Source organism: Ixodes scapularis, unplaced genomic scaffold, assembly GCF_016920785.2.
Source record: "Ixodes scapularis isolate PalLabHiFi unplaced genomic scaffold, ASM1692078v2 PGA_scaffold41__6_contigs__length_2269736, whole genome shotgun sequence".
Classification (NCBI taxonomy): domain Eukaryota; kingdom Metazoa; phylum Arthropoda; class Arachnida; order Ixodida; family Ixodidae; genus Ixodes; species Ixodes scapularis.
Genome location: NW_024609870.1, coordinates 1236674 through 1255258, shown reverse-complemented (window position 1 = coordinate 1255258; position 18585 = coordinate 1236674). Strand labels below are relative to the sequence as shown.

At 48.8% G+C, this 18585-nt stretch overlaps 1 protein-coding gene across 2 annotated transcripts in view; it reads right to left on the bottom strand.

Moving 5' to 3' along the window:
* The window catches only part of LOC8043048, a 130683-nt gene that overhangs the window by 51257 nt on the left and 60841 nt on the right, over positions 1-18585 (bottom strand). For both annotated transcript variants that reach the window (XM_040214723.3, XM_042293065.1), the window contains exons 4-5: positions 4264-4431; positions 1728-1919 (exon numbers count right to left, since the gene is read on the bottom strand). In XM_040214723.3, the coding sequence (XP_040070657.2) occupies positions 1728-1919; positions 4264-4431 (360 nt within the window). The remainder of the gene's footprint in view (positions 1-1727; positions 1920-4263; positions 4432-18585) is intronic.

The window sequence follows — 18585 nt, the reverse complement described above, 5'->3', positions numbered from 1 at the left end:
GCAGTGCATGCGTTATACGTGCGTTGTGATCGGTTATGTTTTGTTACGTAATGCTTTGGGTTGTTTCGGATTCTTTGCACACACTACTTTCGAGGTTTATCAGAAAAATCGATCAGGACCGGCAACATTGTGACAAATCGTGGTTCGTCATTTGGAAGCGAGCTGCGCGCACCAAATGTCGCCTGCTGTCGCAGGCGCCCTTGAGCCATCCCGATCGCTTCCTCACCTTGGCGCCGAACAAAGGAATCGGGTTCGATTCTTTCTTCACCGCTTGGGAAAATGCACAAAACCAGACTTGTACATACTCAATTTACCGGAGTTCAACTATTTAGCAACATTCAATTACATTTTTATTTCGGTAATTAGCAGTTCATTTTAAATACTTTTTCTGAGTAATTTCTACTTAAATTACAAATTACTTTCAAAATGTAGTAGATTTTGTTTATTATCAACAAACATTTTCGCGCCCACAAAAAGAAAAGAAAGAAAAGATCGCAAGGCCAGCTGGTACTCTCAAAGAAGGAATAGACTCGAGAGAGAAAGCTGACTTTTCAGGGTCTGAACGTTAGTTGGAACCGGACGCGGAACTCGAAGTTGCTCTGGAAGTGTGTTATCAAGTGGGCCTGAGTCACCGCGAGATTAGTGCTGGAGGTTTATTCGTGCCCCAAAGCTCAAAAACACAAAAAGTGCGCGCATAAAAAAAAAATTATAATTTTTAACTTTTTTGAAGTCGCCTTAAAACCCCGTTTTCATACCAACCCTTGACAATCGCAAGGTAGCGTTCGCTCTCTCTACATCTTTAAAATTTCCGCTATGCAATAAATGTCACTTCCAGTTGCGGATCGCACCGTCTGGTACTTGAAAAATTGCGTGCTACCTTCCTTTTTTATTTTTTTTAAAGTGAATTTTGAGGTTTTTGTTTTTCTCTAGGGAAAACGCGTGAGAGAAAGGACGGACTGGGAGCTCCTGTTAGAAAAGCAGTGTTAGAGAAAGAGTTGGGGGTAGGAGGGGAGAGGAGGGAAACCGAAGGGAACGAGCCGGTTGCCTCGCTTGAGATCCAGATGATCTCTTTGGGTTAACCTTGCCTTGTCGAACTTATGATGCGCAAGTCTCAAAAGCTTCGAATTAAAAGAAAAGTCTGCAAAGCTAAGCGCAAACAGACCTAAACTTCAAAGTAGAAACAACATACACCCACAATGTACATAGAAAGTTTAAGAACAAACTCTTCCTATTCCTAAAAAGACACACACACACACACACACACAAAGGTAAGCAGAAACAGAACCTTCAGGCAAAGTGGTCGTCTTTCTCTTAGGCTAACGAGACTTTGTTAACGGATAAAACGCGTAATTTTTTTGCTAAAATATATTTAAAAAAAAAAAAGAAACTTCAAAAGTGATTCGATAATTTTTACAGTATTTAGTAATTTACTCAATTACTTTGGAATTTAGTAATTTCTGCTTTCCTCAAACTCCTTTAACGCCGATACTCATTAAGACTTGTTTAGTAAGTTGTACACGTGTGCACGAAACTGAGTATGCTTCTATGCGCTTCGTGTGCTTATGCATTGCCTGCTGTATGTATTCTTTTGTTTCCTTGGCAGGCGTGTTCTAGTTAAGCTTAAGCGAAACGTTTTTCGGATGAAATTCAGTCCCCGAATGCATTAGCGTGCCAATCCATAAAAGGCGTTGATAATAAGCCGCATGCAAAAATATGTTTGCCCGTACCGGTTCGCGACCACTCCAGGTAGAGGGACTTGTCTTCCGTGGCACGGGGGCCTTCTTTGCCCGGGCGGTCTCCCATGAAGAGGATGACGTACGCGTCGGGACCATTCACTCGGAACTGGAGCTGCGTTCCGGGATCGACGCTTCTCGTGAGCACCGCTGCCCGAGAGCTCTCCAGGAGCTCCGAAGCGTCGCCTGCGCAGCACGAGACGTCATGACCATAGCGTCAATTCGTGCGGCAGCGTGGCACCGAAACCACCATCTTTTGCTGCATCAGCACACGGAGGAAGGAACGCACAAACAATATCAGCGACCCTTATCTTCATTGTTACGTGATGCATGAATTGCTGCATTTAATGAGTGTTCGTTCTAATTTGTCAAGAAGACGTTCTAGTTGTTTCGGTGAGCGAAGAAGATAATCTTGATTAACTGACTTCACCTTGCCCTACAACGCCGCCAAGTAGTAAGAATAGTATTGGCGGTAACTGTAGTATGTAGGAGACGTAGTGCATACACCTTAGCCGGTGCATGCAGAAAGCCATCGAGCTGACGTCGAGGTAGAACATCGGGCTGGATACCGAGATGTTGCGGCCTCGATCCTTGGTGAGTATACATCGACTCAACTCAATTTCGCTACGCCGCGGCGGTGGTGCTTCTGGCTCACATCCGCTCTGGGCATTGCTACGTTGTCTGGGTAGAAATCTGCCTTCTCGCCAAAACGCCGCGATTGGGGTTGCAACACAAAAGCCGAGAAAGCTGTCAAGACCAGCTTTCACGTGTTTCCTGCCGGTCATACCCGTCCGAGAACGCGGTTATAGGTGCCACGAAAAAGGGAAAAGCACACTCCGTTTCATCTCCGGACATGAAACGGACATCCAAGGACAACGTAGATACAGGTGCCACGAAAAAAGGAAAACTATTCTCCGTTTTTTTTTTCTTTTTTTTTTTTCGGACATTCAAGCACCGAGACACTTTTTATTCCGGTGTGCACGCAGTCCATCTGCCCTATAACACGCCTGCAACAAGCATATATTGCTTTTTTTTTACGAATATAGTGTTGTTTGATATTACTCGATATATTTATTACTTGTTGACGGTGTACTGCTGCTCAGGCCACTAGGCTGTTCGGACGCTGGAGTCAGTCCATCAATCTTACGTCCAGCCGAAGCGGAGGCTACGAGCCGACCCAACCAAATTAGTTCTGTGAACACAGCACATGACTACGCTTCTTTTCAAAGGTCATGGGAAACTCGCACAGTCATGGATTGGCTCTAATGGCTCATAACATCCGCTGCGCCCGGACGGAAGTTGAAAGGGAATATAGACGCCGTCCGACCACGACCGTCTGTGACGGAATCACTTTGGAGTAAATTCAGGGACACTTGTAGGCGTAAGGTTGATTTAGATTATTTTAACACGAATTCGGGAGAGTCGCCCAGTGGTTCGGACCAGCCATACCACGTTGCATCTTCTCATTAAAACTTCCGCCTGCATGTTCAAACGACCATCTCCGCGTTCAAACGACAGCGGCTCGTAGACCACGCCAAGTGTATGCGCACCGTGGACACGACAAGTACGGTGATAGGCAATTGTAGGCATCTAAAGACTCGCAATTTTGACGGGAGTCTCGGATACATTGGCTCGTTGTAAACAGTGGATACACGGAGATGTTGATATTTTGCAGCTGGTGACAATCGCCGAATTGTCATTAATGCGAAACCATTAACTGTCTCATATAGCGAGCTGACGTCATCACTTTGAAGCGCAAAAACGGTTCCTAGTTTCCGCCGCGATCCCAATAGAGCGATTCGCCTTCGGTTCCATTGGCGGCGCGCGTCGACGGGGCTCCCATTGGCCGCTGCGCCATGGCCTCCGAGATCCCGAAGCGCTCGCGCGTTAGTACGTAGCAGACGACAAAGGGAGCGGGCGACCAGACGACAAAGGGAGCGGACGAGCGGCTTGCATGCTTTCGCATTCACAACTGATAAGAAGCGCTTACGTGTACCTCGAGCTTTATTCTTATTTACGTGGTTCAATTTTGCTTCCGATTTGGAGCTTGGACGTCGAGCACCACAGCCTCGGTCTGCACTCTTTTGGTAGCCCGAACGGCGTTGCAATTAAAAATCGCGAGCAGAAGCTCATCACGCGAATTAGGGCTCTGACATTCATTCCGTGGCGTCATTATTGACGCGCACCTTTGCAGCGTCAAAAGCATTGTTCATACCGCTGAGGTTGCTAAATGGTGAGAAGCTGTAGAATTAGCAATTACGTGGCAGAAAACAGCCTTGGGCCGTTGTAGTACCAAGCTCAAGTTCGGACTAGGATAAGACTGCGCCGATTTCGCTTTGAGCACGTGACTCAACCGGCGCATCGCGCTCTGTCTTAGCTGAGACTGCTCGCCGTTTGAGTCAAAACTCGACTTGGGACTGCTCAGCGCTCTTTCTAGCAAGCGGACCCGTGGCCTTAGGGGGGTCTGTTAAAAGGAATTGACAGCTTTAAAACAAAACGAGAAAAAGCGATCTTGCCGCTTCCAGCATACCGGAGCCGATGATGAGGAACTCTCCTTGGAGGGCTTCCAGCCTTGCTCCCCGCACGACCAAGTGGAGCAGCGAGTTGTTCGCGGTGTTCTCGAACAACCAAGTCACCAGAGTGTTGGGCTCGTAATCTTGTTGGATGTCTTGTTTCGGGTCCTGAACACGGATCGTCTCTGCGAAAGCGACAACAGGTTCAGTCAAAGCGAGAAGCAACAACAATAAAGTATAAATGGCATTCTGTAAACCTTCACATCTCATAAAAACTGCCGTTGGTGCGCTTACAGGTGCACTAGAGCATCAATGAAGACTACCGGGTTCGATCGAGAAAATGAAACCCGGTTTTTCGGCCCTCAGAAATAAACTATAACTAAACTAAAGGAATACATGACAATCGCGCGCTTGTATTTTTAGCCTGATGACTGTATTTTTAGTTACAAATGGCCCTCTCTGGCAAGCTCTTGGAGAGCAGCCAGTGAAGAGCACGTCACATCCGGCGCAATCGTGACGTAGTCTGTCTCGGGATGAGCAAAGCTGCGGCGAAGCTGACGTCGTCAGGATGCCCTAGCCGTTCCAGCTACCGAAGCGTTCGAAGCACGCCAGCGATCGGGCCACCGCAACTAATTTCGAAGCTGCTTTTGTGTGAATTTGAGTGACGGGTTAGAGGGATTGTCCGGTCAAATTTTGTATTCGAGAAAACAATTGAATATTATTGTTATTGCCTCGAGAAGCATCGTACGTGCAATATCCGAATTTTATATGCCCCTCTGCGTGAGTAATTGAATTTATAGTGCTCATATCGCATTCTAGCGTAAACGCTGCTTTCGTTGGCAACATTGAAGCTCTGACGTCACAAAACACAAAGCGAGCATTTTTGTCTCGTTGTTTGCCTGCGAGTGAACGCTTCAGCGTGCTTCGTTTTTGTTGTTGTGCTGGACTTGTTTCGTGGTTGGGTGAGATTTTTGTTGCGCGGTTGGGTGCCACAACCACCGGGCAGCACATGCGAGCCAAGACATGACGTTCCACACTTTTCCGCGAGACGTGCAGTGACGAGCAAAGCGGATCGTCGTCGTGCGTACGGACTGGGTTCCCGTCCAGATCGAGATCCTGCTTATGCAGCAATCGTCTCGCAGAAGAAAGCTACGAGCTGAGCTCTCAGCGGACAGAAGGCTCGTAAGCTGAGGTGTGATGCTGTGCCAACGATATTAAACTACGTCCACCCACTCCTCGCCCAAATCGGATCAGTCAATTTAGGTCTCTTCGATTCGCCTGAACTGGCTGAACTAGTGCAGCAGTGCAGGAACTGGTGCATTCGATTCAACCGTAAGTTGCACGACCGCTGCGCTGGCTCGTTCGAATCATCCCAGTTCTGAACGAGTTCAGACCCAGTTCCTCAAAATCTTGCGCCGGCTCCGGACTCTGTTCAGCGTCCGTGCAGATGCAGACGACAAGAGCAGACGGCGATAGCAGAACTCCTCGTCCGTCTCTGCTCGCGGTGCCATTTTTCGCAGCGCTTGCTCAAATGTCTACGATCTTTAACAGTAATGCCGATACGGAGGTTGCATTTCCTCTCAATTATGATAATAACGTACCCGTGGTGGACGCGGAAGTGAGATCCTAACTGAGGGTGGGAGTTTGCTTGATTATGATATTCTAAAAGCGTTTTAGGCACCTGCTCGCGTAGGTTTGGCTCCCTGTGGTGAGTGTTGAAATATTGGCTCACGTAAATTGTTTCTTTTTGATGCTATATGTGGGATCCACATTGCCCTCTTGATAGTCTCCGCCTTCAGTTGCTCTTGGATGCATATTGACGACTCCGATACATTGTAGAGGTCTGGGATTTAGTGCGTTGGCACTCGCATGTCCCCGTAGCTGAGCATAATACTGCATGCTTTGTCCGCTGGTATCTGTGGACGCCCACTAACGGGCCTAAGAAAAACATCGAGAATCGGCTTTTTTTTTTTTTTTGCCGATTCTCGCTTCAACTTGAAGCCAAAGTTACGGTAGATAATTGTCTTGGCCAAGACGCTATCGTCAGGCCTTCGTCTTCGAGATGACCGGTATACCGACCGCGCGCTGCCGCCAGTGACTCCCGACGGAAAATCATCCTGATGCCGCGAACCTATCGTCGAAATGCAAAGATTCCCTTTGAGGGCATTTGCCGCTACCTTCTTGACTTGTAACCGACTATAGTTCATAACATCCTGGCCAAATCGAACAGACCTTGATTACGCAGCGAAACCGAAACCAACAGCTTGGTCATCTCGAAATGATACGAGAAGTTGTATTTAGCACTCGTGCAGCCCGATATCTGTTTGACCCGCGTGTGAAAATGGAGCGTAGCTACGAATCACCAAGCTCGTCCAAGTCAAGTGACGAGTCCGACATGCATTTGAACGGTTCGCCGTTTGCCTTCGACTCGCGGACGTCGCCTCTGAGGGAATGACCCACAGCCTCATCACCGATCCAGTGGATCCGCCGAAATGTGTATCCAGATGCCGCTTCGTGTACCTAGGTGCCGCTTCAGAGGCGAAATCTGCATCCTTTGCTTTGAAAGCGCCCCTAGTTCGATCGGCGTCCGTCGCAGTTGTGTTTGCGCGAAACGGCATACGTTTGCCCGAAGCTTATGGCTGTCTGCGAGTAATATCCTGCTAAAAGGCGCGACTTTTTTTGCACGTGCTTAGGAACTGCATTAAAAGAACCGTATTTCAGTAGGGTACTGCCTAGGAGACTATATAATCCGAAACAAAATACAAGATATCTACCGACCAACGCTTGTTATCCCGACCATCCGACAAACCTTTGCGTTTTGTGACGTCACGCAGCACCTACGAATGTCAGCCATTGACACTGGCGAAATTCAGGGTGCAGTTTCGTACAGATGATCATGAAAGGTTTAATTAATAACGGGAGATCATATATCAAAATAAAAATGATGTTTGTCTATATAAAGGCTCCCTCGACGTAACGAGCGCAAGAACTTAAGTACTTCCGGTTTCGACCGGACAATCCCTTTAATCTTCTATAATCTTGTAGAGGGAGAATTGCGACGTCTGGGACGCACAAAAGAGAGTCCGGTTGAGTGGGGAGTTCCTCCCTCCCCTCTTCTCTTGTGCTGGCCGTAGAGCTGTCGGGATGACGTCAAGTTTTGCACTGACGTCACATCGCACACTTTTGCCCACCATGTAAAAGGAGGAGAGGGAAGCTGCTTTTGTAAGAATTTTGAGTGACAGGTTAATCTTCTATAAACTTATGGGAGGAGAATAGCGACGTCTTTGCTAATCCAGGAGGCACAAAGGAGGATTTTGATAAGAGGGGAGCTCCTTCTTCCCCCTTTCTCTGCAGGTCATCGGAAGTGACGTCATGTGCAAGCCACGTATAGAGGCGAGACAGTTATCGTCACTACCTGTCAATGGGCATTACAAACGAGGCTTTAGCGACACCCACCAGGGCCCGTTTCCTCGAAGCGCGGTTAAGCGCTAACCGCGGCTAAAGTTAGTCGCAGTAGGAGAGGGAGTTTAAAATCACGTGACTGGCTCGGTACGGGTGCCCCGGCGAGTGAGCGCCGCTCGCTTTAAAACTAATATGTTGTAGCTGCAATATGGGCGCGTTAGTCAGCAATGAATGGTGCAGAAGGCTTTCGCTTTGCCTTACCTCACTTAAATGGCAAAGCATGAGCAATGACCTCGCCGCATTTTTTTAGATAGTCTTGATTCTGGCCATTCCTAAGCCCAAATGAACGCGATAACTGTCGGCATGGCAACGTCTTTGGAAAGTGGATTGCCTTGACTCGGCCGGGTATTGATAGCACACAAAAGCAGACAGCGTCCCAATAGACCTCTTGCTAAATTTCCCAAACACCGAGGTGCATGCTACGAGTGTAGTTACAGACGTTGCACCTGCTGACGTCTGCAGTAGTAATTGTTCTAAAGCAAAAAATCTAAAACAAAATTTGCCTGGCACGCGCGTTCGTCAAAGCGTTATTATGATTATTTACTTCGAATCTTTTATAAGAGGAAGGCTAGCGCTCGCGCACCGTAGAATTACCCTTGCAGCGTTCTCCTCGATGCTTGGGAAATTTACTAATAGGTCTATTTTCACTAGAGCCGAATTACAGGTTTTTCAATTTATGATGGTGTTATATTATACAGTTCTTACATACTGGCCAACCATGCTGCCGGTGTACAGCCCACCTTTTACTACTCACTTTTTCCTTATCGTTCAACGAGGCTTCTCTTCAATTCAGACAGCCAAGCATTTAGAAATTTTTCAAACAAGGGTGAATTTAGTTTTACCTTACTCAATCCTTGTACCACGAGCAACAAAAGATTTGTCCGCTCAAATGTATGCCGCGGTGCGTCCCAAAAACCCGGTAGCGCGCGTTGTTGGGCTCCCCTTTATGGAAACTTTTCCCACGGAAGCCACTTATATGTGCTACAGCCAGTAGGTGACACCAGCTATCACCCTATAATAAAACATTGAGCTATCGCTCATCCAGCCCTCGTCAAACTTGGCTAGGTACTTTTAGGTACCTAGCAGGGAAGGGTGGTGAACTTTTAACCACGGTTAAAGTTAACCGGCTTGGAGCAAACGGGCCTTGAAGACAAACACCAATGCGATCGCGAACGCCGCAGCCATTTTGTCAAACGAAGCGACGGGGCCATGCGTGGCTCCCCGCATCCCTACCGAGCCACTCACGTGATTTCGAATTCCCCTTCCTAGATACTGCGGCTAACTTGAGCCGCGGTTAGCGCTTAACCGCGCTCCGAGCAAACGGGCCCTGTTTGTTAATCGTTTAATTCGTTCAAGAATTACCTTCCGTGTCTTTTTTTTTTTTAACAAGACATTGGTGTGTCCAATGTGATACTGGTCCTTTGAACACGCAGACCAAAAAATATGCGCCGAAATTTCGTTGTAGTATCCCTTTAATACCCAAATCACACGGTAGCGTAAAGGTACCTTTAGCCCAGGTACCTGTGTAAAGGAAGCTGGAGATCGTGTTCACACGGCGCACAAAGGTCCCTTTCGCTAAGGAAGGTACTGTGTTAAACGGAGCTCGTCGACACGATGGACCGGGGCCACAGGATCCACACGATGGACCGGGCCGCGGACCGATTGATCACGTGACGCGCGGCCCGCGGGCCGCCCGGCTGCAATGAGCATCCACACGGCGGACCAAAAGAGCAGACGTCAGAGCGAACGGGCCGGTCTAACCCTCGACCTCACAGCTCCGCCAAACGCATGCAGCGAGCTGCTTTGAGGCTATTTGTAAGGAGCCAAGATGGAGGTTGAACGAAAGAGACTTTTGGCCGCGGTGGCCCTGGCGTTGACTATTGAGGACGAGGAGGACTTAAGTGAACCGAAAAAGGCATGGGGACATCTTTAGATGATTATTTGGGTAGTCGTCGCGACTATTGTCCCACGGAGCGGGGAATTGCTCCATGAGCGCGATGAAGTAAAAAGTTGCCTCGTCACACAACAAAAGGTTCGTCTTCTTCGTCTTCAACAGTTGGCGCCAAAAGAAAACGACTTTGGATTTGGATTCCAATCCAAACAACAAAAGTCAGCTTGTTGCCAGACTTAGCGCTTCAATTATACTAAAAACGCCGCGGTCCGCCGCCAAGGTCCGGGCGAGAAAGTCGCTTGGCATTTTATAGAAGCGCGGGCCCCGGAACGCCGGCGGACCTCAAAGAGCGGTGACGTAAGATCACGTGATGCGCGGCCCGCGGACCGAAACAGCAATTTGGTCCGTCGTGTGGATACACCTTTAACAGCTACAGGGAGTAGCCTCGGACCCGCGAACTCAAAATAATATCGCAGATATATAAATATATCTTGTTTAATGCATTATAACAAATTGAATATATATAAGTACCAAATTATGAAATTATTGTGAACAGAAATGTGATGGAATAATACAATAATGATGAACGCATACTCTAGCTAGCAGGTAGCAGCGGCGGCGCGTGGAAAGCTTTAAGCCTGCTACGAACCCGAACGCAATGGACAACTGCGAGCCTTTTTCGACGTTGTAGACGAGTCGCCCGACTCTCCCGCCCATTACCCTTTATCTTCGTCGTCGTCCATCGCTTTCGATCGTGTGACTGGCGTAATAGACCCTTCCCGAAATTCAGTCTGGCCACTTTGATCACTATCATCATCAGTGGAACGGCATCTGTGCCATACCAATGGCGGCCTTCTAGTGACTGATAAAAGAAGACATTGAAGATGCTCCTAAGCGGATCTTGCGTGGCCTGTACATTCGGGGGGTCAGTACGACGCGACGTAGGAATGGAACACAAGAGCTACGTAAGCGTTTATTTCTAATAACTCAGATTCAGTCAATCTGTGTGCGGCACACAATCTGCTTTAAAGCACTTTGGTGCATAGAATTTTCTCGAGGCATCTGAGTGGGTTGGAGCTTTGTTCCGAATGCAGGTTCTTGGTCACCGTCGAACGGAAAGTGATCGAGAAAGAACACACTGAACAATTACTCGCGTGCTGTTGACTTGCGAAAGTGACGGTGCCGATACAAGTTCATGTCCGCCATTGATATGGCAAAACCTAAACTGCTTTACAAGCCACCAGATGGCACTGAATTTCGGAAAGGGTCTATTGTGAGACTCCGTCGTGGTGCCTTTCTGCCGGACACTATATAGCTACTTTAGTGAGAACTTTGCAAGAAAATGGAGCTGCTAAACATAAAAAGGTCGCCCACCTCGCAATACAAACTCGAAAACGCAGATCATTTAGGGCCAGTGCGGCCAGACGGGTCGGACATTTCAAAGCAAGACTCATTTAGGTGCGCCCTTAGACCAAGAGAAAAAAGTAAAGTGCCGCAAAAGCAGACAGAAATAATATTTCGGTTTTAAATGTGATATTTCGCACACAATAATAAAAAAAAAAAAAAACTGCGCGTCAAACTGATTTTGAGGAATAATTATTTATCACGTGATCCTCTCGCGGTTAAGCTGGAATGCAATTGATATCAACCTAAAGTGCTCCGTATATTTATTGTACGATCAAGAAGGCCGTTTACTACAGGTACCTTCAGCTAAGGGACCTAAGCTAAAGGTACCTTTACGCTGCCGTGTGAAGTGGGTATAATACCCCATTCACACGGCCAGCATAAAGGTACCTTTAACATAGGTCCCTTTGCAATCGGCGAATCAGCCCGCGCTGATAGATCGCGAGCACATGCCACGCGCGGAGGATCGCGAACTGATTCGCCTTTGGCCCATAAAGGTCCCTTAGCTTAAGGGACCTTTATGCTCGTGTGAATAGGGTATAAGACTCAGCAGAGTGGCAAGTTTTGCCTTTATGCCGACCAGAATGCTCGCGAAATCAACGTCCTTGCTTGCTCGATGCGTCGCTTCGGGTGGTCGATTCCACACAGTTTGGGCATTGCCGCTATTCGCGTAACATCTCGCACCAGGAAAGCAAATTGTTGTGTATATGTTTATACAGCCGGAAGTCCTCAGTGGGCATCTGGTGACTCAGCTGTAGATGAGCAGTACTACAGGTTTTACTTGAGCTAGTTGGTATATACTTGAATATGGTCAGCTGAACAATTACAATTACGTGGCACGAGCCGCATACCACCCTAATGGGTGCATAGCGCGGACATGAAGGATGGCTTTCATCACTAGCTGTAGTAAAGAGGAAAAAGGAAGACGAAGTATTAAAGGCAGAAAGTTGATAGTCAGCGGTGTGTATGCCTTTCCTCTCACGGTTTTTTCTAATTTGTAACAGACCAATCCCACCAAGCGTTCCATGCATGCGTGACGCCGCCATAACTGTAGTTCGTAGGAGGCAGACGGCAGTTCACGAGAGAGCTTATGCTGCCTCGTGCTCCGCTCGCGCAGACCTCCAGCAGGGTTGTCGCCAGTGTTGCCAGACGGAGAAAAAAAAAGTCAGCAGATTGATCCCCAAAAAGTCAGTAGATTTTCACAAAAATCAGTATATTTCAGGAAATCTTTGTTTTGCCCATGTTTTACTATTTCCATTAAACAACACTTCGAAGAAATAGTACAGAGTAACAAATAACATATAATAAACACAAATAAAAATTAAAAAAAAAACAAGACCAGTTCTCGAGTCATTCGTTCACTTATACCAACGTTACTAGAACAGTCAGTTGGGAAACTCGCCGTCGAAACCTGGGCCGCTGGCGTCCACCGAGACTGAGCTAAATACGACAACAGCGCCACTCTTTATCGTTTGTCTGTACTGTGGTCAGCTTGAGCTTTTACAAAGCATGTTTTTGCCTAAAAACAAACGGAAAAGACTCTCTTTGTATGAAATTTATTGAAGTTTAGGACGCGTGATGTTTTTTAAAATTTTTACTTTGCAAAGCTCGGCGGAAGAATTAATATTGTTTTTATACAACCACGCCTCAGCGGTGCTTTCAGGTAGCGCGTCCCGACCTAGGTGCATTTTAACATCGGTAGTAACACGCGGCGCGTCCACTGGGGAGACGGGGGTGGCACCCCTGTAACCCCTTCCGCTGTATCTGTTTTGGCCTAAAATGGACGATTAAAGCCAAAATAGACGTCACGTGCAGTTCCTGGGGTGGCCGCTGCGGGAGAAATGGCGGCGTTGCATTCGCCATTAGCTCGGTGCTCGAGGACAGATCGGGGACACGTTTTCAGACTAGTCTCTATGGCAGTTTTCCAACTGAGTGCTTAGTAACGTTGACTTGTACCCAACTAAAGTTTACCTGTCTTATGGGGGACAAAGTAAAATGGCACCGTGAATGTTTTTTTTTTTTTTATCAGCATTTATTGGTGGGCGATTTCGAGTATTATTCTTTGAAATTGAGTCTGAGCCACTTTTGGGATCAACAGATGAAGGCAACAGTGCGACATTCACCTGTCGCTATTATTGAAACTAAACCAAAACAAGAAGTTCCGGGAAGTGCGCAAGTACATGTCCAATGGAAGTCCTCTGCAGGCTGCCATCTTTCCTTACTGGGCTGCGGAAAGTTTTTGGCTCAACGCTGTCGGCGCGGAGCACTGTTGAGGCTACGCGTTGTCTGCTACGGGCTTATTTCTTCTTCGCCTGACTCAAAGTTTGCGTTCAAACGTGAAGAAACTTAATTCATTAGCTTTTTTAGCCACCGAGGAATAACATTATATAATTTTCTTGCCAGAGCCTGCCAAATAAAACTAAAGAACAGAGGATCCCATGCATTCCGCCGGGCGAATAAATGAAAATGGCGACCCTCTCCGTTCAGCTGGGAGCAGCCGAGAGTTCACGCGCATGCGCTCACACCTCTCGCTTTGCGCCGCAGAGGCTGATTGGCTCACTCGGGAGAGGGATGTTACGGCGGCGAGATCATAGACTGGCCAAACTCTCCCCATATATGGCGCTGGCCCGGATGTCACCGTCGACGGGCTTCTGGGTGAATAGATAGATGAATATACGGCTAAGTCCCTCGAATAGGACGGGCTTCTGGGCCATCTAGCCAGTGCTTCTTTTTTAATTATGGGTGAATATGAGCTTCCTTTGATGGGCGATCCTGGGAACTGAAGGGCCAAATAATAAACTTTATTATGTTAAAAAAAATTCAGTAGATTTTATTTTATTTCAGTGAATCAGTAGACCCGGAACAAAATCAGTAGATCTACTGATAAATCAGTAGACCTGGCAACACTGGTTGTCGCGCGTGCAGAAAGACTACAGCTCCCACGATGCATGGCGGCAACGGTGGCGAACTCAAACTAGCTGGAAAGAAGAGGTGTTGAAGTGATCGAATGGAAGCTACATTGGCTCCGCGAACAAGGACCAATACCTGCGGAAATTTTTACTTAGAGACGCTAAGTAACGTTTGCATCGCGTGCCCAAAGCCACCAGGAGCACGCGGATACCGATTTCTTGGTCGTAAGCGCACAATTTTTATTTTCTGGCCACTTCCAGTTTTGAAGCGGGGGTGCCCCGCTAACCCTAAGCCATAGGCGAGGGCCCTGACTACGGCGGCCACATCGCTCGTGATGGAGTCCGCAGCGGCCTGCTCAGGCGTTGATCGAAACCACCAGCCGCATACCGCCAACGCTGAAGAGGAAGAAAATGACATGCGCATGTTGCAAGACCCTCCAAGTACCACCGGCGACGACGAACACGACATGGCACCCTGGATTAAAGTCACGAGCCGGGCTATTCGCCGCAAGACGCGAGCCAGCCTTGCCACGCAAACTCTCAACCTATCGCCGCCAAAGACGGCTCTTCGACCCAGCCGCCCGGTGCTCAAGCCAAAACCTCCACCCCTTCCTGCTGACGACTTTAAGTTGGCGATCCGGCCTCGCAATGGTCTCGTGCTGAGCAAGGTGAGCCCGATGGTACTTTCAAACAGCATTATGCGAGAAGCTAAGCTACGTCCTCAAGAGGCAGACATCAAAATACGCGTCAATGAACAACAGAACATTCTAGTTGCAAGCACACCCTACCAATCAACAGCCTCGGCGCTGAGTAAGATCCAAAAACTAACTATTGGTGAAACTACTTACGCAATTGCGTCATATGGTATCTCCCCTGACAACTCGTGTAGAGGGGTGATACACTCGAGAGAAAAGGAAGCCACCAACGAAGAACTATTGGAGGCCATCTCAGCACCTGGATACGAACCACTCACGTGCCGCCGATTCGGGGACTCAGACACCATCCTCATCACTTTCATAGGAAAGAAAGTCCCTTTCCTTATATACGTAGGCGGAGTGGAAACGAGGTGCTTCCTCTACAAACGCACCGTCGCCTACTGCTACGTCTGCCATCAAACCGGCCACCGCGCGGACGCCTGTCCTTACCCGCCAGATGTGCCGACGTGCAAGGACTGCGAAGCCCTACTTACCGCGGAGCCACACGAGTGCAAACCGAAATGCTCTCTGTGCAGCGGCGAACACCGCACAGCGAGCAAGGCCTGCCCTGGGCGCTTTTTGCCGCCCGTCAACCGGCGAAAAGAACAGACGTCGATCGGCAGGCGGAGACCGAGAACTCCTTCTGGCCAGCGAGGGGACCCCTCATCAAGATCTTCCGCTGCCCGGTCCCGATCTCGTAGCTACCCACGTTTGACCCAGGACAGGAGACGCCGCAGTTCGAGGTCCCGGTCCCGCTCCAAGACCCGAGGAAGGACACCGAGCACCCAGGAACGAATAGAAACTCAGCAATCTACGCAGGTGAGCTGGGCGCAGACGCTCTCTCGCAAAGCTCGTTCCCCTCCCCTACCCAATGATATGCTTAAACAAGTCCAAACGCAGAATTTACGTCTACAAGAGGAGAATACAACACTTAAAGCCGAACTTGCCGCACTGAAAGAAGAATTATGCGCCCTTCGTAATGAAATCAGACAAACGACACAATCACCATCCGCTCCCGAGAAACGCAAAAAGATAGAACGCCCCACTTCGAAACCGTTAGAACCCCCTTCCCAGTCCCCGACTGCACTAAGCCCACAACTCTAAGAAATCACTCAGCAACTCGCAACCCTTATGCAACTTATGCAACAAACTAACGTGCGCTTGGATAACCTCGAAGCTCAGAACCCATCTCTTCCCGGTCGTCTCTCACGGCGTGACTTGAAGCCTTACAGCCGACCCACTCCTCATCAAGAGGAGCTCACCTGCCACGATGGCAGCAAAACGGAATAATAATCAAGCTCTTCATCACAAAACCACCATATGGCAGTGGAATTGCCGCGGATTCAAAAACAAGTTCGGTTCACTCTCTCAATTCATTGCAGCATCTACCTCTCCTCCGGATGTCATATCACTCCAGGAGACCAATTCTCCCGCTCGTCTTCCCGGCTACGTGACGTACGGAGAAGACACCGGAAAAAACCTTCATACTCTGGTTAGCAAACGAATTACTGCTATTCAACACGCTCTTCAACAAACAGAACAGCTGGGAATCCTGCTCGAGCTCATCCCGCGTGCCAAGAAACACGCCCACAATCTTTTCATCTTAAATATGTATTGCAGACCCAAATGTAAAGATCCTAGTGTCCAAAACGTACTCCTGCAGGCTATCCACAAAGCGGGAGGTCAGCCTCTCCTCATAATGGGAGATTTCAACGCGGCCCACCAGCTCTGGGGCTATGCGTACTCCAATAAACGCGGTAATGCCTTGCACGCACTCATCGCAAACAATGACCTTACCCTCCTAACTAACCCTGCCTCCCACACCCGCATGGGCAATAGCGTCACCAATGATACCTCACCAGACTTAACTATCACTAGCCACATCCCTCACGCGGACTGGGAGCACCTCGGAGAATATTTGGGAAGCGACCATGCCATTCTAGCCACTGCTATATACGGCGCAGAGTACAAAGTCAAACTCGGCAAGGCACGCCTGACCGACTGGACCAAACTCCGAGATGAACGAGAAAAGAGACTGAAAACGACAGATCACCCCCCGCTTACTCTGCAAGAGTGGGTATCTCGTCTCGTCCAAGATGTCCAAACCCACACTAAAAATATTGAAACGTCCACCACCACTCCATGTGTGGACACTAGGCTTCTCCATCTATGGGAGGCTCGCCGCAGTCTAATTAAACGATGGAAGAAACAGAAGCTCAACCGCAAGCTAAAAAAACGTATTGCGAGGCTCACAGAAGACGCGGCACAGTACGCCTCCGAATTGTGCAAGGAAAACTGGCTTTCCCTCTGTGACGGAATGTGCGACACCCTTAGTACCTACAAAACCTGGGAACTGCTCCGCTATCTTATTGATCCGGCCAAGAGCAAGACGACGTCCCAACACACTATGGACAAAGTCATCCATCAACACGTAGGAGACACACGCCATCTCCTCGCGACCCTCAAGACCCGTTACCTCCCTACTCATCCCACGGAACCCCTTCCTCCATACTCGGGAAGCCCAAATCCGCTCCTAGACGAGGACATCCATCTGCATGAAGTTACGGATGCTCTTGCCAAGATTCGCCGCAACACAGCGCCCGGATTAGACCAAGTTACTAACAAGGCCTTGGCCAACCTGGACAACCCTTCCCTTCTAGAACTGACTGATCATCTAAATGACATCTGGCAGACGGGAATCCTCCCCGAGGATTGGAAAACTGCGGAAGTTAAACTGATACCTAAGCCGAACAAACCACCCAGCACTGACAACCTTCGACCCATTTCCCTTACGTCGTGTGCAGGGAAACTGTTGGAACATATCGTCTTAAACAGACTGCAATCATATCTCGAAGATCACGATAAGCTCCCAGTGACAATGTTTGGCTTCCGCTCGCATTTGTCGACGCAAGACGTTCTACTCTAGCTTAAGGAAGAGGTAATGCTGCCTGCTACGCGCAACTCACCCACGGCCATTCTTGCTCTAGACCTCAAGAAGGCATTTGACAATGTTAAACACACTGCCATCCTCTCACAACTTAATACCCTCGACTGCGGCCATAGAACCTACCAGTACATTAAGGATTTTCTCTCCGGGCGCAGAGCGATACTAAAGGTGGGAGACCTCGCCACAGACCCAGTCCTGCTCGGCAGCCGAGGTACCCCTCAAGGGGCCGTACTCTCACCTTTGATATTCACAATTGCGCTCATCGGACTCCCTGCCCTCTTGGACTCCATTCCCGGCGTACATCATGGCATATATGCCGATGACATTACGATCTGGTCCGGCACGGGATCCTTCGGGGAAATTGAGGAGCGTCTGCAAACGGCGGCCAATGCGGTCAGTGATTATGCCAAGTCATGCGGCCTCGAATGTGCGCCACAAAAATCAGAACTACTACTCGTTTCTCCAAGAAAGAAAGGTTCTCTGGACCCACCCAATGTCACCATCTGTATGGAGGGCCACATCATCGTTCCATCTCCGCATATCAAGATCCTCGGTATGACCTTTCAGGCCGACCGCGCGAACTCCATCCTGATAAATAAGCTCAAACACACCACAGACCAAGTCACCCACATGATCCGACGTATAACCACCAAAACGAGGGGTATGCGCGAGGTCGATACGGTTCGCCTAGTCCAGGCATTCATAATCTCCCGCATTACGTATGCCATACCTTATGCAGTCCTAACCAAGACAGAACTCTCGAAGGTGGATGTAATGATCAGGAAAGCCTACAAACAGGCCCTCGGACTTCCCGTCAGCACGGCCACCGACAAATTGTTAAAACTCGGCCTACACAATACAGCTGACGAGCTCATAGAAGCCCATCTTTCCAGCCAAAGAATGAGACTGGGAGCCACGGGCACAGGAAGACTTCTTCTCTCTCGACTGCGACTCACAACCCCTCTGCAGCATCCTCCTTCTGAAACCACGACTCTCTCTCACGAGGTCCGGAGACACCTCTCCATTTCACC